Source organism: Pogona vitticeps, chromosome 1, assembly GCF_051106095.1.
Source record: "Pogona vitticeps strain Pit_001003342236 chromosome 1, PviZW2.1, whole genome shotgun sequence".
NCBI lineage: Eukaryota > Metazoa > Chordata > Lepidosauria > Squamata > Agamidae > Pogona > Pogona vitticeps.
Window position 1 is genome coordinate 135,656,457 of NC_135783.1, and position 22,939 is coordinate 135,679,395.

A 22,939-nucleotide genomic window follows, 5' to 3' on the forward strand; every position below is an offset into this window, starting at 1 on the left:
GAGGGCTGTGCACAGCCCACAAGGGTGTGGTTCTTGCTTCTTTTATGGAACGAGCCTGAAAGGTTTCAGAGAGATTAAATGTGGTGGTTTATATGGAAGAGGATTTGGTCTTTCTTTCTCCCACACATGTTTTCTTGTGGGGGGCAATCTGTATGAAAATGACACAACTCATAAAGGTGTGTGCTAGCTAGGAAGCGGTTTCCCAAACATAAGGAGAAAAGTAAAGGATGCTTGAAAAAAAAAAGACCTAAGTTTTATTAAAATGGTGAGGTGTGGCAATGATGGGAAAACATCCCTTTCATTTTCCTCCACACGTCTTCTGGACTTGCCTGTTATGCTCTGTCAATAATGCTAGTCTTCTGAAGAGAGGTTTTAAAAAAAACCCACACACAACCTAGTACTTAGGTCGTTTATTTCTTTTTCTAACATGGTTCTACACTCAGGAAAGAGAAAGCTAGATGTAACAAAGTCACAGTCCTTACTCTAAGCTATACCAGTTTGGAGAGCCATGGACTAAACATGCCCTAAGATAAGAAGGTGTTGGTCCCCCCCCCTTACACTTCTCCATCTTTGTTGTTGTTTAGTCGTTTAGTCGTGTCCGACTCTTCGTGACCCCATGGACCAGAGCACACCAGGCCCTCCTGTCTTCCACTGCCTCCCGGAGTTTGGTCAGATTCATGTTGGTTGCTTCGATGACACTGCCCAACCATCTCATCCTCTGTCGTCCCCTTCTCCTCTTGCCTTCACACTTTCCCAACATCACGGTCTTTTCCAGGGAGTCTTCTCTTCTCCATCTTACGTGTTTTCAAAGAAACAAAACTTAAAATACGTCCCGGAGGGTTCTCCCCCACCACAAAGTTCTTTTTCCTTCATTTATGTTTGTTGGAATTTCTTCAGAAGTATTGCATCAAAGTGAGGGGATGGCTTCGGAGCTTTTCTTTGCTGGGCGGTATTTATGTGCCGCATTTGCTCCTCATGTTCAAAATCAAACAAAGGCCCCGGGTATTGTGAGTATCTTTTAAAGCGAGGCAGGCTAGAAATCTTGGAGGTGGGGGATAGGGTTAGGGTTAGGGCTATAAGGTACATTCCTCACATCCAGACGTGTATACAGGACAGCAGAGAGTTGTTCTCTTTCTCTACCACTACTGCTTTGGGTTGTTTCACTCATTTAAGCACAAGGGGCTACGATATGGAGGCTAGCTATCATTGCCTAGCACGAGGAAGAAAGCAGCCAGGCCTTGGGGCTTTCTGATCTTTTCAAGTTCAAAATATACTCAGAACTAATAAGCCGTAAATATCAAAGATGACCATGTCATGCCAGTTTAAATTAATAATAATAAAAAAAACAACCAGCAACAACCCCCAGTAAACAGCAACACCATGCACTCTTGAATAATTGAGCTTCTCACAGCAGGAATGCTTTCAAGGTTATTCTGTGGCTTATATTGGGCTCCTGTGAAGGCTCGCCATTCCAGAGGTGGTTGGATGGCATCTTCCGGAATCCCACAACATTCACACTACTGTCTTGCCATCAAAGAGAAAAAAAAAATTGAGGGGCAGATGACAGAAGATAATGGTAGAGGTTGGCATCTGTAATGAAGCAGGGTGTGAGAGACTCACTTCAACCGAAGTTAAGGATGAGCTGGCTGCAGTTGCCTAGGGGGAAACTGCCTGGATACGTTTAAGCATCTCTTCTTGGCTATGCTCTTTAGCCAAGTTGTAACCCAGCCTTGCTTTAAAGGTGTTGCTTGAAGTGAGGTCAACGTTGCATTTATCTTTTCCTAATTAAAAGCGAGCACCAGAGCTTCTAACCTGGGCTGGGATCAGAATGTGGAGGAACTCAAAATTTAAACCTTCCTTGTCATGATCCATGAACACTTGCTCTCCTTCTGGCACACATAGCTATAGTGCAAAAACGCCTTCTGGTGTTATTAGGTTTTTATAGCTGGTTCCTGCGTGAGATGGGCAGGGTTATCCCTCTTTCTCCCAACACACTGTCATCCCAGTCCAGATACCCTTTCAGCTTGATATCTTTTTTCTTTAAATTAAAAAACAATTTAGCTTCCAACACTGTGTTGGAGGCCATCTGTAATTAGGCCTTTAATAGCTTGCTAACAATGCACACCAGCATATGTCTCGTCACCTATATACAAAAAGAGATGCTACTGTACCAAAGGGAAAGAAAAATGTGTCCAGTAATCCAGACCATCTGAAAAAGGAAGCAGCTCCCTCATAAATCTTAATAGAACAGCATTGTCCTTGGAACTGAGGCAGCCGGCCAGTTTACGGGCACAGCGCATGCTGCTTTTTTCTGCCAATACTTTGCAGCCACCTGCAGCATCTGCCATCTAAAGGCCACTGCCTCATTCTGTCTAATGGCAGAGCTGGCCCTGCTCCCTTAAACCTGATAATCACCTTGGAGCTTTTAAATGGGAGAAAGGAAGCAAGCAAGCAAGGAAGGAAGGAAGGAAGAAAAAGAATCACAGTACTTCAAAATTGCCTTGAGTTGCCTGACAATGTCCCTCTCACACACTCACTGTTTGGTATAAGGAACTCAGGAGTACAGTATTTAATATTCAGTCACTCTTATTGGGTGAGGATCTCCAAGGTAACAAAAGAGGAATTAGTGGTTCTGTTGAGATTTGATTCTTCTTATGAATCCCGCCTCTCTCTCCAAGTGCGTAGCTCCTGCCTAGTCATCTACCTGAAGGAGTTTGAACTGTCACACCAACAAGGCACCAAGATGCAAGGGGACCAAGCAGTATCTAAATGGGGCAAGTTAGCGCATCTCTGTTACTCCACTGGACAAGTGCCTCACATGGTGTTTACAACATCACATGACCACACACCCTTATGCTTTTCTGGGTTACAGAATCACTGTGACCAATTAATCATGACGTGGATTAAAGCAGATAATGGGTGATAATCCATACCAAGGAAATTAGACAAGGAAAAGAGGCTAGAGAGAAGATAGCAAAGGACAGAGTAGGAGAAGTTATGAGTCTTCTTGAAGTAGATCTGAGAAGCACATGTCTTGAGGGGTTTGAGGAAAAGAAATTTCTTCCACACAAAGCTCTGAGTATCCATCCCCATGCACAAGATCAGGAATCACAAAGCTGCACCATGACCACTAATCGACAGGCGTAGTCTTGGAGGAAATCTAATGTGCTCTAAGCAAAGTTGTTTATAAAAGGAATACCACCACCAGAGTCTTTGGGTTATTCGCTTGATATAATCATAAAAGCAACTATTTTAAATAGCAAGGAAACCTATTTTTACTCCAGATAAATGCCGGAACAGGACGGGCAAGTGTGCCACAGGTTTGCTGTCACATGTGCAGAGAAACTGTGGAATTGACCTAAATACAGCCTAAAGAAAAAGCAGAATCAATTACAGCGATAGGGTGGGTTAGTATGTGAGTTGCAACTCGCAGCCAGTTTTGCTCAGAAGGTTGATTTCACTCACAAACAGTCAGGACAGGAGTTAAGGATAGAATTAGTCATGTTTTTAGAAAAGTGCACACATGTATCAATCACGATGCAATCAAGTATTCAACAGGTTGTTACACTTTTATAAGTGCAGTATGACATTTCTATACCTGAAAGTTATTACTGGATGAAATTCAGTGGTAAGCTGCAACTAGAGTAGGCCCATTGAATCAGTAGGGATTTGGTGAGTCAACAGGCATGTAGGTTCTGATTCATTGGGCCTGCTTTAGTGGATTTCAGCCATTGTTTATTAGCTCACATGTGTTGTAAATCTAGTGCTTTTCCATGAAAGCTACACTATTTCTGTGGAAAATTAACTATGCAACTACATGAATTGTACCTGTCTGTGTATTTCCAGCATTATTTCCTACATTGGAAAGATGATTTCTTGGTCAAGAAAATGTTTATTTATGTTTTCTTTTTTAAAGAACAAAACGTAACAAAACTTTGCAGAAAGATAATTTCCAAGGCCCTTTTTTTGGTGGGGGGCATTCAACCTATGGGACTGTTGCTGAAACCTTAGGTTGGAGAAAACCTAAATCGCTTTCTATGTGAAGCTTTCACTTCTGCTCAGAAGCAAATCATAAAATGATGGCCAAAGTTAACTCGGTTTGAGAAGCTAAAAAAGCACTGATCTTTGTTCAGAAAAATGTTTTGCTCTATAGCATGCTACTTCTTTTTACTTATAGCTGCAGCAATATTTTTCATTAGTTATCCATATTTGAATGCAGATTTATTTCTATTTGCCCCTGCCCCTCCCCTGACAAAGGAAAACACGATTTCACAAACTGCATTAGGCCTTGTGAAACAATAAACATGGGCACTTGCTTTTCTCTGCTAGCTTTGCTGTTGGTCTCCACTGCCTGCCTACCCCTTTCTTTCTGGTGCTTATTCTGTTCTAACACGTCATCCCAGTCACTTCAAAAGTCTCAGAATACCTGGAAACCTTATATAAACTGTGCTAAATTGTGCTGTTAAGTAGCAGCTGATTTATAGCAATCCTAATCTGGTTTTCGAGGCAAGTGAGATATTTAAGGAGTGTTCCCCCCACACACACCATGAGTTTCCATGACTCTACATGGATTCGAACTCGGGTTTCCTGAGCCTATCCTGTCACTCCACACATTACACCATATTGGATACTTCACAGATATGGAGCATTCCGAATACAGTATACGCTCTACAAATGTCAGGAGGGTGGAATGTATTCATCTCTTTCCTTCCACCCACATTTCAACCGCACTCCTTATGGGAAAGGAATGATAGGTTGAAGAGTTGTGCTTGGAAGCTTTCTACATTACGGCAGAAGCACCGACAGAAGGGATATGCCTAAAACACTCCTTCACTACACATGCTTATTTAGCCTCCATTTCAACCAGGGGTGATAATCTTATAAAGGCTGAGAGCCATTTTTCAGATTTTCTGCCAGTCCAAGGGCAGAACTCTGAAAGGGGTGGGGCTAAAAGGAAGGGGTGTGTCCAGAGAGGCTCATTTGCATGCCTCATGTCATTTCAATTCAGCGGTTGTATACTGTAGTGTAAAGGCTGCACTACAATGAGTCCCTTGCAATTTCTAGTGGCTTTTTAATTTTATTTTAGAGAGTATGGCAGGCCCTGGGATTCTGCACATGCCCCAAAACATGGAAGAGTCCTTAGGGGACTCTTTTTTTAAAAAAATTGAGGGTCTGAAGGGTTGCAGGGGGAGACTGATGGTGGCAAAAACGGTCCTGAGGCCATATGTGTCCAACAGGCAACAAGCTGCCGCCCCCTGGTTCAAACACTTGGATAGGATTATAAAGAGAATTGAGCTTTAGTTGTTCCTAGCATTTAGAAGCAAAAAGCATGGCAATATCCAAAGACTTCAGCGGCCGCTTTGACAGCCTAATCTACAACACATCGATTTACCGCCTTGGTGAGACCAGCTTGGAAGGACACACAAGATCAAGGTGGGAAAGGGCTACAACCTTCCCTCAGAGGCTTCTGCAGAGCCTTCTGATGACCCTGGTCCCACAATTTTATTCTATTTACTTGTTTGTTTATACTCAAAATAGGCTTTCATGCTAACTTTGAAGACAGAAAACTTTGAACTTTCAGCATCTAGGTTGAAAAGGGAGGAATCTGGCATTTTGGCGGTCACACTGCCCTGCTTTAAATAAAGGGCTTGGGTGCCTCTCTATGGGACATTATCTGGGGCTTGATGGTTCTCCCATAGCTGGCGCTGCCTTATATCTATGTCTAACCCATTAGAGACCATAGCAGCTGGGAAGAAAAGCGACACTGATTAAAATCTATTCAGCAACATTAAAGCCTTGAAAGGGCTCCTACACAGAAGATGACCTGGGAACTGAAGGGAAACCACCAAAGATTTAGATCTCCTCCCACCCCTTCTTCCTGTTATGATCACCCTATATACTCCAGTATCATTTCACATCATACAAACTATGCACTACCAAACTGAACACAACCCATCAGCCCCTCAGCTTGTCAGTTTACCAACGATTAGCCAATATATGGCTATGTAGCCGGAGGGACTATGAAGTACTTGAAAGCAAAAATATTCAGAAATCTGGTCTAAGCTATTTAGCTGCCTGCAGTGAAGGATAAAAATGCCCCCCCTTCGATTCAACACAGTGCTGAAGGGAGAGTTCTCTTCAGCCCATCAAGTTAGCTTAGGACGTACAGGAGAGGTGGCATGGCACCCACACTTCAGTCTTCTAACACCTCACAACGGTGGTCTTCCCCGCTACCAATGGCAAAGTCAAAAACTTAAGCCTAGGGGTAGGCCTTTGTGATGCTACAGGAACAAGATAGGTAGGGTTTAGGGCTGGTGGGAGCTGCCAACGATTTCTTTAGAAAAAGGCTTGAGGAGAATCCAGGTAAAGGAGTCCAGAATCCAGATCAAAGTCTACGAACTAATTCATAGGGCACTTCAGCATTGGGGTGAAAAAACATTCCCGATGGTGGCAACAAAATCTACCTATAATACTTTACAAAGGTTGGAATATGTGTTCAAATGCACTTTAGCTGACAAGACCTTCAGAGTCAAAGGCGAATGTTTGTGGAAATACGCAAAAGAACTAAGGGGAATCCCTGGCTTTCTAGAAAGATATGAATAACCTTGGAACTGCAAAGCTGGAAGGGACCCTGTGGATCATCAGGTCTAGCCCCCTTGAAGGGGGAGCACCGTGGGGAATCAAGCTCCCAACCTCTGGCTCCACTGCCAGAGACCTAAACCACTGAGCTACCCAGTAGCTATACCTGAGAGATCCAGTAATGTGCATTGCTTCTGCTGCTGTTTTGTCATTCCTACATGAAAATGTGAAACCGTTGTGCAAGGCAGTGAAGAGCTCTCATGATCATTGGGCGTTATTATGACCCGTCATCTAATTTATAAATGGAACCATTAAAAGCAATGTCATTTGCTCTCCACCCCCCTTAAAATACAAAGGCCATATGAACATGTGTATAGCAGAGCCATGCCCCTTGATCTCCAGAAATAAAGCCAAACAGTCTTGCTGTAACATTCAGGTCATTCCATTCAGTAGCATGGGAGGCCTGAGGTCTTCCTGGAAGCACACTGATGCATAACAGTTCCTGACAACTGCTGGCAGGAGTCATAGCAACGAAACATGCTTTCAATATCAAAGGGAAGCTCATGTTAATGTTACTGAAATAATTTACTTTTACAGCTACAATTTTCCTAACGGGAGAGCGAGCAGCCCTTTTGAAGTGATGCATTCTGTGTGCCAGCTTTTTGTTTGTGTAATCTCACACCCCGGGGGCAAGGAAGCCTTACAGGACTTCTCTGGTACGGGAGTGTCTCTAATAAATACTAATAAATAATTCTCATAAATGTCACCGTGAAGGAGCACAACCAATGTAAATGGAAGAAGAGCGCACATTGCTTCATCAGCAACAATCCACACCAGTGTGAGCGTTTAAGAGAGCTCTTTCATAACTCTTAGGTCTTTTAAAAAAAAATTATTCCTGGCTTGGGATGCCATTTGCAGAGTCACCACAAAGAATTGGATTCCCCACTGCTGGGCCTCTTGTGAGTGGAGCCAGCCTGGGTGGCCTTGGGACAGCTGCACGATCCCAGGGCGTCCACAGAAGGGAAGGGTGAAAACCTCTCTCTCTCTCTCTGGAAAACCCTGAAAAGGGTCGCCATAAGTCAGAATTGACTTGACAACACATCACCATCACCATCACCACCACCACCACCACCATCATCGTTATATTCTTCTTCTTCTTCTTCTTCTTCTTCTTCTTCTTCTTCTTCAAGGTTGACTCAGCCTTCCATCCTTCCGAGGTCGGTAAAATGAGTACCCAGCTTGCTGGGGGGGCAATGTGTAGCCTGTATAATTAAAAATTGTAAACCGCCCGGAGAGTGCTTGTAACGCTATGGGGCGGTATATAAGTCCAATAAATAAATAAATAAATAAATAAATAAATAAATAAATAAATAAATAAATAAATAAAAATTATTATTATTATTATTATTATTATTATTATTATTATTATTATTATTATTATTATTATTATTATTATAAAACACCAGGCGCAGTCCATCAAAATTATAAACACATTGACTGGTATTATATAACAGATACAAGTTTTAACCAAAACCTTCTTCTATTGTTGTTGTTGTTGACTGCTTAAGTTATCATGTGACAGAAGGCTATTGCTCATTTGAGGAGGATAACAAGAACGACAACCTATTTATACTGATCTTCTGCCTTTCCTCCAATGAGCTGAAGATGAAGTACATGACTCTCCTCCTCCTCCTCCTCACACCAACCCTGTAAGGTAGATCAGGCTGAGGAAGAGTGGCCAGAGTTTTACTACTTACAAGCAGTAGTGGAAGTCAAACTGCATGAATCTCAGTGACAAAGTGCTGTTAGTTAAGGAGCTGACGCTTGAATTCCTCATGGCACACCAGTTATATGGTGTGGCATATGAGAAACACAAGCCTCAACTCCTTCAACTCACTGCTGATTACCTTGAAGCCCGGCATCTTCATCGAGCACAGCAAAAACATTTTAAAATACAACTGCAAAGCAAAATAATACAAAACAATACATTTAACATCCACGTTTTGAGCGAGTAATGCTTCCAGAGAGGACTACGAGTTCCATACATTTTATCTGTCAAGGATAAAATGTTGCTGAGGTTCAAGAATCCAAGGTCCAAAAATGAAGACTAAACCTTAAAATGATGGAATGGCAAAGGCTTCTGCAACATCCTGGAGAATGTCAGTACCAGCTTTTAAAACTTCCTCAGTCATGTGAGAAAAATCTGCTGGTAGCTTCAATTTAAATGGCTTAGAAATCAGAAGTCCCTATACACATACAGCAGTCAACAGGACTTCTCTTTATCGCTCTTTCGTAGATCAGGGGTAGGGAATCTGTAGCCTCCAAATGTTGATGGAGATCTACTCTCAGGATCCCTGACCAGGGACTCGGCTAGACATTCGCCCAATGCTGATCGATTGCTTCTACCCAAGATGTGCCTTCATGATCCCGAAACAAAAATAACTACAAAAAGTAGAATCACAGCAATTGAGTGTTGGAGATGCCGGGACGGCTCCCAGATAGTTGGGAGGCAGGCAGAACCTCACCTTGACACGAGCCATCCGCATCCACGTGTTTTGACCTCAGCTCCCAGGAGCCCTCCCCAGTATGACCAGGGGTAAGGAACTGTGGGAGTTGTAGTCTAAAAGTTCCCAACCTGTTAAGAAGGGTCTTGGGTTTAATCTAAGGCAGAAATTATGCAGCTCCAGTGCTGCTGAGAGGTCAGCACTTAGGGCCTTTCTCCTTATAATTTTTAGCTGAAACCTGCTTCGGTGCAATCTTCTGCCGTTATCTCCAGTCTTATCTTTTGGATTAAAAAGGAAACAAGTGTACTTCATCTATGCGGCAGCTTTTCGGATGTGAGCATCAGAACGGCAAGCAAAATGAGGGCTGGCTATGTTTTCTCAAACCTGCCCAATTCGTAGTTAAGAGCAATTTAGAATTCACAGCTTTTCATTATCTCCGACTTAAGAAATGCTGGGATTAAGAGGACCACGGAAGCTTTTGCCTGAAGGAGCCACAGATGGCATATAATAAAGCATAGGAACTGAGCCAAAGCATCATAGCTGAAGTCGTAAACTCCTAATGCTCTGGTACCATCCTATCTCAGCATGCCATCCAGGCAGTTGGCAGACATTGTAAAGTTTAGCCTACTGCCCCACTTTTCAGAAAATCTAAGAATTCTAATAAGTCAAAGCCTATTTCTTCTTCTTCTTCTTCTTCTTCTTCTAGCAGCTTATCTGACAGGGAAAGCTGCCGGGAAAAATGCTGATTCGTTTGAAACATGATGCTGGAGGAGAGCTTTGTAGATGCCCTGTGCTGCCAGAAAGGCAAGGAAGTGGGTCCTAGAGCAAATCGAGCCCGAATGATTTCAGGAGGCAAAAATGATGGCACTGAGGCTGTCCTCCTTTGGGCACATTGTCACGGTTGATTTCCTTTAGAATTGATAGGTTTGTTCTCCTTGCAGTCCAGGGGACTCTCAAGAGCCTCCTCCAGCACCACAATTCAAAGGCATCAATTCTTCGGTGGTCTGCTTTCTTTATGGTCCAGCTCTCACTTCCATACATCACGACAGGAAAAACCATAGCTTTGACTATTCAGACTTTTGTTGGCAAGGTGATGTCTCTGCTTTTTAAGATGCTGTCAAGGTGTGTCATCGCTTTCCTCCCAAGAAGCAGGTGTCTTTTAATTTCGTGGCTGTTGTCTCCATCTGCAGTGATCGTGGAGCCCAAGAAAATTAAATCTGTTAATAAGGAAGTAGGAGAATCCTATTTTCCGTATCAGGAAAGAACCAGATTTAAGGCAAGATCCCACAGAGACCTGCTCCAAAATCCATGTAGCCAATCACAGAAAGGAATGTGAGATGTGTAAAGTAATACAAATTTACTGAACTACTCACTACTTGAGTAATTTCACATTAAAAATGCCAGTAATATATAACTATGCATTAAATTCATCTATCATTCCAAAACCTGACAAATTTAGAAAAAATAGTGAAACTAAATGAAGTGCTTCAAAAAAAGGGAATAAAGTATCTGTTATGCAGCGCTTGTTGGCCAGAACCCTACTGGTTAGTTTTTTTAACATAAGCACAATGGTGTATACTGCAGTAACAAAACTGCTGCTAGCTAAGGAGACATTGCCTGTATTCCTTGGTGTGCAACAAGGAAAACGAACAGCAATTTGTTATTAACTAGGAGCAAGTCACTGCTGCAGTTTATATCATTGTGTTTATGCTAGCATAACTAAAGAATAGAATTCTGGTCAAGGGGTAACTACACAGAATATAATAGTCTGTATATAACAAATAGTCCCAGCTACAGCACCGGGAGTCTCAGCTGGACTAGATGCACCGAGTCAATGACATATATGCCAGTGGTAACTCTATAAATCCTATTTAATCCACGGCTCTACTCAAGTTGGAACTAACAACTGGTTTTGGGAATAGTTAATGGCACAGAGCTGAATACTATCAGCACTGTATCTGTTTCTCCTTTAGGTCTTTATTTACCTATGCTGACCTCTGCACACACAACTCCACCTACATTTGTTTAAGCTTACGCTTCCCTTTCAGGTTATGAGCCATTCGAACCACTGGGTTCCCATACGAATGTGGCAATGTTCTGTTGCAGGATAAAAACGTTTGAATAATTTTTAGGAAAGTACTGAGTTTTCTGAAAACTGTACCCTTTGGAAAGAGTCCATTGTTAATAATATTTATTTTTTAAAAGGTGGAATCCAGTTCACATAAGCAAGGTTTTCACATGAGTCAATTCCAAGGTTATACGATAACCAGCAGTACTTCTTCAGAAACGTACCATATTTTTCCGTGTATAAAACGACACTAATTAGGGGGGAAATTGAGGGTTGTTTGATACACGGAAGGAGGCAGAGGCAAAGGAGCACTCGCACACACTCGGGCCTCCTCCAGTGCGACTGCTGGGGCTCACCTCCAGCTCACGTCGCTGCCTTGTCCCCTCCAGTGGCGGAGGCAGCAGCAGCAACGGGCGGAGGTGGAGGCAAAGGAGCACTCACGCACGCTCGGGCACCTCTTGCTGCTGCCCATTGACTGCTGCCACCGCATCGCTTCCTCCAGCGCTCCCTTTGGGGCAGGGGGCAAGGCGGGGACAACATGAGCTGGAGGTGAGCCCCAGCAGTCGCACTGGAGGAGGTGATCGGGCGGGCAGCGCAGGCAGCAGCAGCAGAAGACGGAGGTTGAGCAGCAGTTGCCCATTAATTGCTCCCCCACCTCCATCAAGGGTCAAAATTAGGGAGTTGTTTTATACATTGGGGGGAGTCGTATACACAGAAAAATACGGCAAGTAGCTCTACCCCAACCATGAGATCCTCATGTTCTCCCCACCCAATACAATGTGGATGATTCTGTAGACAATTCTCCTCCGTACAAAACAGCTGAAGAAGTCTTGATTTATGTCCATGATTGGGGGTCATCACTAATAAAGCCCCCACTTTCCAAATACCCCTGGAAAAATAACAGGAGTGTTCTGTCAGTTGAAGGGTCGCCTCCTTCCTCTTTTACTTTGGAGATGGCCAGCAGAACGCCGGAGTTTTTTCCTCTCCAGATGATGGTGCCTCTCTGCTTCATGCTGTTTCCTCTGCTGTTCTGACTGAAAACAATTGCAGAAAATACTGAAATAAGAAGCTGCACTAGGTATCAACCAGAGAGATGGAAGAAAAATTACATGGATCCAAGTTCTAAAAACAGATGTCCCAAGTGAATTTCTTTTGTCTACAACTCTATGTTAGATACATAAACATGCTGTTAAACTTAGCTTCTATAAATTATATTTCAAGCACAAGCAAACTTGAGACTATAATCCTATACCTAGTGAATAACAGTGAGCCATCGAGTCAGTTCTGACTTTTGGTGATCCATTTCAGGGTTTTCTAGGTAGAGAATACTCAGAAGTGGTTTAACAATTCCCTTCCTCAACGGGGAGCCTTGGGACTGTACAGCTTGCCCAAGGCTACACAGGCTGGCTCTACTCATAGGAGGCCCAGTGGGGAACTGAACTCCCAAACACTGGCTCTGCTGTCAAGATAGCTAATTCACTGAGCTATCTAGCCTATTTACATGGAAGTAAGCCCCACAGCAAACAACAAATGCTCACTTCCGACCAAACCCATGCAAGCATGCACTGCAAGGCACTCATTCTTTGTAGACTTCTCTGTATTTTCATTCACTCTTGAATTCCCTTCCATAGTCAGTGTGCTGCTGCCGTCCTACAGGTTTGATGTAGCAGAGACGAGATGCGACATGGGGTGAAAGAGTGCCTTTCCTGCTTTGCTAGGAGAAGTTACATTTTTTTCCCTGAGCTCCCAGAGGTTTTGGGGACTTGTTGTCCAAAAGAAAAGAAAAATTCCAAGCTCTGCATCCAAGCTAATACACATTGAAACTCCAGATGCCAAATGGATGGGAAAACAGAAACTTGTATACCTTGCGTACCTCACTGCCTTTTCCCATGTCTAAAAACGGCAGCATAAAGATCACATAAAGCAGTGGTTCCCAACCTTGGGTCACCCAGGTGTTCCTGGACTGCAACTCCCAGAAACCTTCACCACCAGTTGTGTTGCCTGGAGTTTCTGGGAGCGGCAGTCCAAGGACACTTGGGCTACCTAAGGTTGGGAAACCCAAATGTAAAGCAACAAAACATATGCAAAGACAAAACACACACACAGCATGAACATTCCTGTTGCCCCAGAAACAGCAACCAAAGCTTAGTATCTAAGTGTGCCAACAGAACACTGATTCAGCGATTCTATTAGATTATTATTAGCAGAGTTTTTGACCGAGGATAGGACCAGATGAGCAGAAGGTCAGCTCCAAATTAGTGTGGTAGGTCACAGCTCATCCCGAAGGAAACTAGGGCTTGACCGCAATTCCCATCTGCAGCACGCTGCGAAGCCACATTTTTCAAAATTGCTTGTTCAAGGGAGAAATCATAAATTAACTTTGGTGGAGCTTTTTTGCCTTTGGAGCTCCCCGGCCACCGAGCCCCCGCCCCCATTTTCAGAGCTAAGTTTAGGCACTCCAGCATTTCCCATATAGACAAACTCTATACGAGAAGCGCTGGAGTGCCTAAACTTTGCCCTCCCAACGAACAACTCTCACAACAAAAAGAAACCACCTTGTCATGAAGAACAAAAAAGCACCAAAGGCAGTGGAAAAAGACAGCGATCACACATCAGAGCAAGTCTTGTGTTGTCTGGACATCAGGAAAAAATACGGAGATGACTATTGCTGGACCGGGCGCTCATGAAACACGAGGCTGGAACAATGGTCTGAACGAGCCCTTATTGACGGCTTTACACATACCTTTTTTAATTTGAAGGTAACTTGTTTGCTTCCTACAGTGGTATCATGTACACTGAGTGCACCTACTCTCTCTTCAAGTTGCAAACGATCTTCAAGCGTTTTTCTGTAGACGACACATGAGAGAAAAAGGCAGTTGATTATACTTTTGAGATCTGCATGCTGCAAAAGGATATGCTTCAAAAAGACAACACAGTGAAGCTGACTGCCATCTCTCATTGTATGCTTGCTTCCACAACACTTTTCATTGAGGGGAGGAGATGAAAACCATGAGCTATTACAGATCTTCTGTAGAGAGTTGTTCCACTACAGCCCCTTTTCTTGTTTATTTTCTAAGAGTCAGCAAGAGATCTAACTTTCAAAAAGCATGCATTTCTGAAATGGCTCTGTCTGTGGCATTTCATGCTTGCTCCTCAATTATGCAGATGTAACTATCGAGTAACTATCATGCCTCCCCACCTTTCATTTACCATCATCCATTTAAAAAGTTCAGTATGTCATTTAAAATTTAAAATACACAAAAAACACACCCCTCAAACAATATTATTTTCAACTGAAAAAAAAAGCACAAATAACTTCCCTTGAAAATTCTAATTCTAGAAACTGGGTCTATTATAGAAATTTACTTAAGTTCATTAAAAAACTTGTTTGTGTAAACCTAGAATCCTCTTGTCCCTCTTGGAATTTCTTCACACAACCCTGGCAGAAAAATCCAATTTGGGAATATACAGTACAGTATTAAGATATCACACTACGTTCAAACCGTGTAATTTCATTTAGCTTTAATATTCCATTTCTCATATTTGTAAGGACTCGATAAAGCAGAAAGCATAGCAATATTAGGTTTTTTAGCTCACTCCCTTTTTTAAAAAAAATGGGAAAAATCCAGATTTCTTTTTTGTTGGATTTTTTTAAGGTGAACCTCAGGCCAATGGCACGATTAATTTTTAGAGCCCAAAATGCTGAAACAGGAGAAGGAAGCTGATTTATGTAGACTTCAATGTGGCCAAGGTGCAATGCTTGGAAGAAAGCAGCATTGCAAGACTGAAGACATGTGGGCTTTAAAAAAAAGAAGAAGCTCCAAGCAACACTGAGTCAGGACTATGATAAAGGAACACCCTGTTTTATATTTTAACAGTCATAAAACTCTTCACAAATGTCACCATAAAAATCAAATGTCTAGCCATTAAATGGAGTGAGGAGACACTAAGACAGTAAAAATGAGATTCAAGGTTTAAAAAAAACAACACCACCATTGTATCGCTTTAAAAACTAATACATTCACTCTAGCCTAAATATTTGTGGACTAAAGTTCAGCTTATCGCATGTGAAAGTTTATGCCATAATCTTTTCAATAGTTTTTAGCAGGCTACTCTATTGTTTTTGCTACAACAGAATAACATGGAGAAGCCCTCTAAAAGGTTCCGGATGTTATCTATCTCTTACCCTCACAAGCAAACCCTCAAAATTAAACCAAGCCAAAAAATTATGCTTGATATTGATGAGACAGTCATTTGTACATGTTCTGTAGGATGTTGGGGGATGTTTGCTGGAACACATGTTTAATACAAAAGGAAGGTACAGGTGAACTGAAATAAAGTATCCTTGATTTTACCAAGAAAGAATGAAGAGCATGAGTCACCAATTAAAACCAGTTTGACTTTTTCAAGAGTCTGGCTTTTGGCTTTTCCATGCATCTGATTCTTTTGAATGATGTTGAGTTTGATATCAATATGAGCAAAAAGCCAGAAAGGCCACGCAAGGCAATGTGCATGCACATGGGCTTTTCAGCTCTCACATGCACATGCTGCACCCTCCCCATATGCCTATAGCAATAGCTGGGGACATGAACACAAATTCTTCTGGATCCCAGCTTGCTATATCCACAGTACTGTCTCTATGGAATGAGAACAGTATGGCTGCTGGTCTCTTTGCTGAAGGACTGGAACTCAGTGGCACAGCTCAAGCTCTCCACGCAGAATATCTGAGGTCCCATCCCTGTTGTCTCCCCGACTTCAGGGCTACCTGAAGTCCGGGAAAGCTGCTGCCAGTCACTGGAGACAATACTCCAGTGTCCAGCAGACCAAAGGCACTTTCCTGTGTCCTTTTTATAAGGAGGACAGCACTGGATAAGTCAAGATTTGACTTGCATTAGGCAACCAAGAGAGATATTTTGGCAGAATTTAGCATCTCTTTCAATACTATATTTACAAGCTGACCACACACAATTGAGAACATTCTCCAGCATGGGCATTCTCCTACAGTCATTTTTTAACAAACACATTTAGATCCTTCACATCACCTTCGTAGCATTTCTCCCACATGCCGCCTGCTTTAAAGATCACCTTGCTCATAACAGCTTTTCTTGTGGGGTTAAAAACAACAACAACAACGAATCATGGATATTTAGGTGCACTTGGAGATGGGGGCAACCTATGACTAAACAGAAGCCTTCCTTCTTTCCGTGTGTGGGACTTCACAGATACCACAGCACACCAGTTCACTGTCATCAACTGAGTTTTTGAAACAACTATCTGGGTAACGTAAGTAGTGCCTCTTTGGAAGAGAATAAAGACTCAACTAAGTCTAGAGTTCTGGGTTGGAACCAGATGTATCCTTACCTGAAATGGGCCCACTGAGATCATGTGGACTTATTAACAATGACAAACTCAGGTCCCACAGATTTAATTTTGTCTATTTTTAAAACATGACTAGGTCTGAATCTAACTCTCTGTCCCCAACAGCAGTTGCCTAGATGCTTCCTAAGACACTTCCAAGCAAGTCATCTTTCCTCCTAGCATTTGCCATTAGAGGCATACGGCACATGTTCTGTTTTTAGGTGGCACAGATAATAAGCACCAAGACATCTATTTTGCCATGCACTTGTCTATTCCATGAATTTGTCTTTCTTTAAACCACACACATCAGCAGAAGAATCCAGTAAAAGAATTTTAGCAATTAACATAAAATATATGTATTTCCCCTATTCATAACATCCCTCAGTTGAATCTAGTTATTGTTCAAGGTCTCTCCTCCAATAGAAACCAAGGTACTACATATAATACACGATAGCCGACAACCGGTGTCATAATAGTGTCCAATTCTGCGTGTGATGGCACTTCCTTCCTTCCACTTGCTTCTGCAGCTCTCCCTGCTTAGTGAAAACCAGGTGCAGAGTTTCCCCCACACCTTACTCTGGAGCAGGGAGGGAAAAGGGGCCTGCAGGAGGGAAGAAGGTTCAGATTCTGCTGACAAAAACCCTTTCATCAGTGGAAGTGCCTCAATGGATTCTTGACAAAATTATATTTAAATCAACATTTTTAATGTTTAGGCTGACACAAAGAATGAAGTCCATTAGGCTTTCTGCAGGCCAAGAAGCTACTTTTTGGAGAAATATATGCTATTAGGTTAAATCTAATAAAAAGGCTAGATCAAAACAGGGAAGTTTCCGAATGTGCTAGTACGAAATGGGCTGAAAGGGGATAAATCTAGTAATTTCTTGAGCTGACTGAGACCAAGCCCCATTCTCTCAGATTTATAGAGACCCCTACAGGTTGCAATAGCATTTCTCAAGCCCTTTCTTTTTTAAAAAAAAGCAACGGAAAAACTACTGGAAGGGAACAGCCCTTTTACAAAAGATCTAACTTGGATGATGGTTGTGAAGATTTCTGAAATGTACAGAGAACACAGTCATAAAAAGCTGGTTGACACAAGTCGGAAAAGAATAAAAATGTGAAGAAAGTTTAAGTGGCATGTTGCTAGGTTGGCATAAATAAGGCTGAAAGATGGCTGGGGGAGAGTGCCCGCAGGGCCTTTTTGAAGTGTCCTGTCCCCTGCACAATGGCTCCTCTCTCTGCTTGTGCCCCTCTGCACAGAACCCTCAGCTGGTTTTCGGAAGCACGCCTCCTTGCATCACAGCCCCTACATCTATGCGTGCAGAGGATAAGGGACAAAATAAGACACATTCCTTTTGTCATGACTGACTATAAAAACAACTGTCTTCAGAAGAAATCAGTGAAAACTGACAACACATAACCCAGCATGTCAACCATATTCAAGATGTTCGTTGTAGGGGAGGGGAAGAAGGAGGTCAAGCCCAGTGAATTGCAAGCCTTACTTCATTAACTTTTGCCTTTTGGCTGTGTCCTTGAAGCTTCTAAATTCTTCCCCAGCTTTAATCTCAAAAAACTTGGGTTCCAGGACTGTTTGCTGATCCTCCTTGAACCTTTCCTGTCGTTTTACTTTTTCCTCTTGGCGAAGAAGTCTGCGCTGTTTCCTGACCTCTTCAACCCAGCCTTTTTCATCCTCTGAAGTCTCAGAGCTTTCTGCATCACTTGGTTTTCCTTCTGGTTCTTCCTCTTCTTCCTGGAGGCAAAAATAGTTACTTAAAAAAAAAGAAAAGAAACCTGTTCATGTCCCAGAAAAAGAACCATTTACCCACTTAGGAGTACGTGACTCTCTACAGATGTGCAATTTAGAGAGGGCTATAATTCAAGGGCACAAAAACATTTGCGACAAGTAATTCAGAAGAAGCTGAGGCTCCAATACTTTGGCCATCTCATGAGAAGAGAAGACTCCCTGGAAAAGACCCTGCTGTTGGGAAAGTGTGAAGGCAAGAGGAGAAGGGGACGACCGAGGATGAGATGGTTGGACAGCGTCATCGAAGCTACCAACATGAATTTGACCCAACTCCGGGAGGCAGTGGAAGACAGGAGGGCCTGGCGTGCTCTGGTTCATGGGGTGACGAGGAGTCGGACATGACTTAACGACTAAACAAAAACAAATTCAGAAGAAGTAAACCAACACCAAAACTCAAAAGCATTAAACATGGTTTCTTGTCCATTATCACTGATTCCATTTCCTCCTGAATGTTCCTGGCATGTGCTTCAGGATGGCTCTCATTCCAATCAGACCTCAGGACAGGAGTCACCACATCTGTGCGTGCTGAGGAAAAAGGATGAAACAAGACAGAGGAGCAGCAGACCCAAAGCACTTAAGAAGACACAGGAGGAGATGGGAGTCTACCCAATGTCTTAAAACTAGAACACAGAAATGAATTCATGACACCAGCCCTTAGATACCAATCTTTTGGTCCCAGACAGTGGCTGGGCAACTTTCCCAAGGTAGGCTTTTTCAGGGTGTGGGTGCCATTTGCTTATTTACTTATGATGTAACCAAGGTGTGTTTGTTTGTTCGCCTTCTCTTTAAATGTCTTCTGGTAAGACGGTTGTTCTGGGTCACAAAACCACTTACAAACCTACCAAAGCACAACTTCTTAGAAAACAGTTACAACCAATTGGTGGTCTTCACACAGAAAGCTGCTTTCTCACCAGGTCAGACTCTTGGCCGGCACTTTCTCCTTCCAAGAGGCAGCCACCTTCAGCCCCTGTCCCAGCCCTGCTGCCCACTAAGGACGCCTGGCAGTAATCTTGAATCTTACGCATCCCAAACACATGTTCTACCACGAAACAGTGGACGCGCTCCAATGTTGTTTTTAACTTCAGAGGTAGAAGATGGGGAATGGGCAACCCAGATGTTTCCAACAACTCATGGAACCCTTTCCCATGGGTTCTGTTGCCTGGGACTGACAGGAACTGACGTCCAAAACATCCGGTGTTTTACACACTATTTGCGCAATTCTTCTTGAATGACAGGTCCCTGAATTGACGAGGGAGGCTAGAATGCAGACTCTATCTGAATTCATCTTTCCATTTCCTTTCTCTTCAGCTTTCTGAAGTTCGTATGTAAACTTTTTCAGCTTTTTATTATGCAGACTAGGAAACTGTAAATACTGCTGCCACCTGAAGTATCCTTTATAACAAAGCATCCTTATAACCACCTTTATGGGCCTGAAGGTTTGCTAACATTACAAAGGTCTCAAAACTTTCTTTTTTTCTCGTATCATCTGCTCCAGTCAATCGGTCTATGAATGGACTTGCTTGTTCTTTTAGAGAGAAGAATACTTAACCAAATGAAATATAGTAAAAGTATTTCAGAAATCATTTGTACAAACAAATTTTTTTTTTAGGAGAATGGAATTGTTGTGGTTGAAAAAGTAAAAAGTTTTATGTTGTGGCTGAAAAAAGTAAAAAAAATGCTGCCCTTAGAAAGCCTCATTAGCATAAATCATTTGTTTTCACCCAAACAACTGGAGGTCTATTTCCAACATGAAATAAAGGGCAAAATCGAATGCTGCACACTTAGGAATGATTGTGTCAATTGCCCAGGTAAATGCCACATTTCACAGAGTGACCCCAACAACACTGATGGGTGTCCAGCCACGCCAACTACAAACACACAAAAGACACTTTACAGAGCTTGTGGGATCCATACCCCGCCTGGCATGAACTTGCCCAATTGTATGGGGGAACAGCTGCTATCAGCCTAAACCTCAACAAGTGATGTGACCACACCAAAGCTAGAAGAGTAATTCTCATTCCCAGACCACCTGCCTCCTGATCAGCGGAGAAAATCAAGTGGGTCAGTCGAACGACATGTTGGGACAACCACATGGTTCTCCTGGTAGCCATTAAGTCCTGAGCTGATCATGTTCAGACAGTCTGAGTCCTACAAGGCAAACATCCCGGGGGGCCCTCAACACCAGATTTGAATTTTCATTGTTTTTTACCTTTTGGACTGCAGTATCTGCTCTATTTATCCCCCACCACCCCATTTGTATTTTCACTTCTCCGTTTCCAACTGGCTGCTTAAATATAAATAAGCAGTATTATCAACTAACAACCCAAAGACCTCAATGTTAAATCCTAGTATTACGACACTATCCCAATGGACCAATAACAAGATACAAGCACTGTAAAAGGGATGGCAATGGATTGGGAAACCTGGTGATGGAGACTGAATTTTTACAGGTGTCATGAATGCCACTACCTTGTTCTTCAGCCTTGAACTGTGCATCTAGCGGACTCAGCTGAAACAGACCCAAGGTCTGGATGACACTAGTCAGACCATTCCTTTCATCCATGATATACTGTAACATGGCGGTTTTAGCATGTATGAATATTCTTGAACACTCCTAAAAAATTAAGGCATGACCCAAATGCAACATGAATATGGTTCCCCTTTTATCCTCATTCAGCTCTCCTCCTCTGTACCTTGTACGTTATTCATTTTCAGAGAACAGATACTAGGTAGGGAATAATAAAAGAGGTCATGGTGGAATCCACTAAACATCTGCACCAAGCACACAACTTGTGTGGGCCATTTCCCCCCCATTATAGATGGGTATTGTTCTTGCAAGCAGAGATCAAAGAACAGAAGAAAGTGGCAAAGCATCCCAAATTTACCTTTCCGAGGACTTCTTGCTCCTCTAACATCTTTAGCTTCTTCTTTCTTTTCTCACCCATTTTAGAAACGAGTGGATTAAGCAGCCTAAACTCTTCACTCTTTTCATCCACCTGGAAATCTGGATTCTCAAACATGACTTTGAAACGGTCATCATTAAGAATGCTAGGCATTTTCTAGGCAGGAAAACAGACAAACCAAAAGATGTAACATTTCAAACGTTCTGAATTATTATTATTTTCTTGCATTCATAGATTCCCCCACAGAAATTTGTTAAACAAGCAGGCATTGTTTCTGAAACTCAGAATAAATTTCTTTTCTCTCCCATTTTCTAAATACTTTTCCATATCTTACCCACTATTAAAAAGCTGTCTTAGGAAAAATCGTTCAGATTTAACACCACAGGAAGAGATCACTAGACCTAGTGGGAGCTTCAGGTCTGCAACTCTTTCCACTCCTTCAGCAGTATCACTGTAAGAAGAGTCTGAAATCTGTTGTTTCCATTTCAGATTAGCTACCCATGTGTCATTGGAACCCAAGTGGGTAGTCTTAAACATACAGTGGGGTCTCTACTTAAGAACTTAATCTGTATTGGAAGGTGGTTCTCAAGTGGAAAAGTTCTTATGTAGAATCTGCATTTCCCATAGGAATGCATTGAAAACCATTTAATCCGTATCTGCTCTTTTCCGTCCATAGAAACTAATGGGAAGCTGCTATTCCGCCTTCTACCACTAGAGGGGGATTTTTTTCTTTTTTTTCCCCTTAGGTCAGGGAACAGTGTTAAAAGCACTTCTGACGAAGCTAATTTTGAAGCAATGGACTGAAAACCAATTAATCCGTTCTGGCTGTTTTTTTTTTATGTAGAGGTGCGTTCGTACATTGAAGCATTAGTTCCCATAGGAACTAATGCAAAGCTGGTTAATACGTACTCTACCACTAGGGGGAGAACATTTTTTTAACCTAAGAGAACCTAAGGTTAAAAAAAGAGCAGGAAAGTTTTTTTTCCCTGTTCTTATCTGGATTTTTGTTCTCAAGTAGAAGCAAAATTTAGCAAATGGAGCTGTTCTTAAGTAGAATTGTTCTTAAGTAGGGACGTTCTTAAGTAGAGACCCCATTGTAGTTTGTTTGAAACCAGCCAACTTCAACCCTTCAAACTCTTAGAAACCATCATTAAACTAACCACAGCTCAGGATTTGGAAGCAACCATGACTTACCAAAGACAATAAATAAACACTGAACATTCTCATAGCAATACTGGAAGAAGGGAAGTTAGAAGGCAGTATATGAGCTGAGGCCTACTAAGCTATATGTGACTCAACATGACAGCTGCACACAACTCATCAACTACTATTACCATGTGCCACTACAACTCAGTGATACGTTCAGCCTATATACAGTGTACTGATTCTACACTGGCTATATCTGTTTAGTTTTGGGGTTTTTTTAACCCTCAAAATTTAAGGAATATTAAAGAAACATAAATGTTGACCAAGGATGACTTGATAATTCCAAATGTAGCCTTTATCCAAATGTTCCCAAAGAGGAGCTAAAACAAAATGGTCCCATCCCATCTTATCATCATTCTTCTAGTGACAGCTAGGAGGGGTGCCTTTCCATGTGATTAGGACTCTCCCAAAAATCAAAGGTAAAGGATATTGTCCTTTTCTGAATGCTGCTACCCATGTGAGAGATAGCCAGAGGTGAAACAGGGCTAATATGCACCCTTCCTCTCATACTGACTTCAAC

At 42.3% G+C, this 22,939-nt stretch overlaps 1 protein-coding gene across 1 annotated transcript in view; it reads right to left on the reverse strand.

The window, feature by feature from the left end:
- Positions 1 to 11,680: 11,680 nt before the first annotated feature.
- The window catches only part of NOL10 (nucleolar protein 10), a 59,933-nt gene continuing 48,674 nt past the window's right edge, over positions 11,681 to 22,939 (reverse strand). Inside the window, exons 18-21 of the mRNA XM_073001550.2 lie at positions 21,196 to 21,369; positions 18,009 to 18,256; positions 13,895 to 13,997; positions 11,681 to 12,185 (exon numbers count right to left, since the gene is read on the reverse strand). Of these exons, the coding sequence (XP_072857651.2) occupies positions 12,066 to 12,185; positions 13,895 to 13,997; positions 18,009 to 18,256; positions 21,196 to 21,369 (645 nt within the window). The 3' untranslated portion in view covers positions 11,681 to 12,065. The remainder of the gene's footprint in view (positions 12,186 to 13,894; positions 13,998 to 18,008; positions 18,257 to 21,195; positions 21,370 to 22,939) is intronic.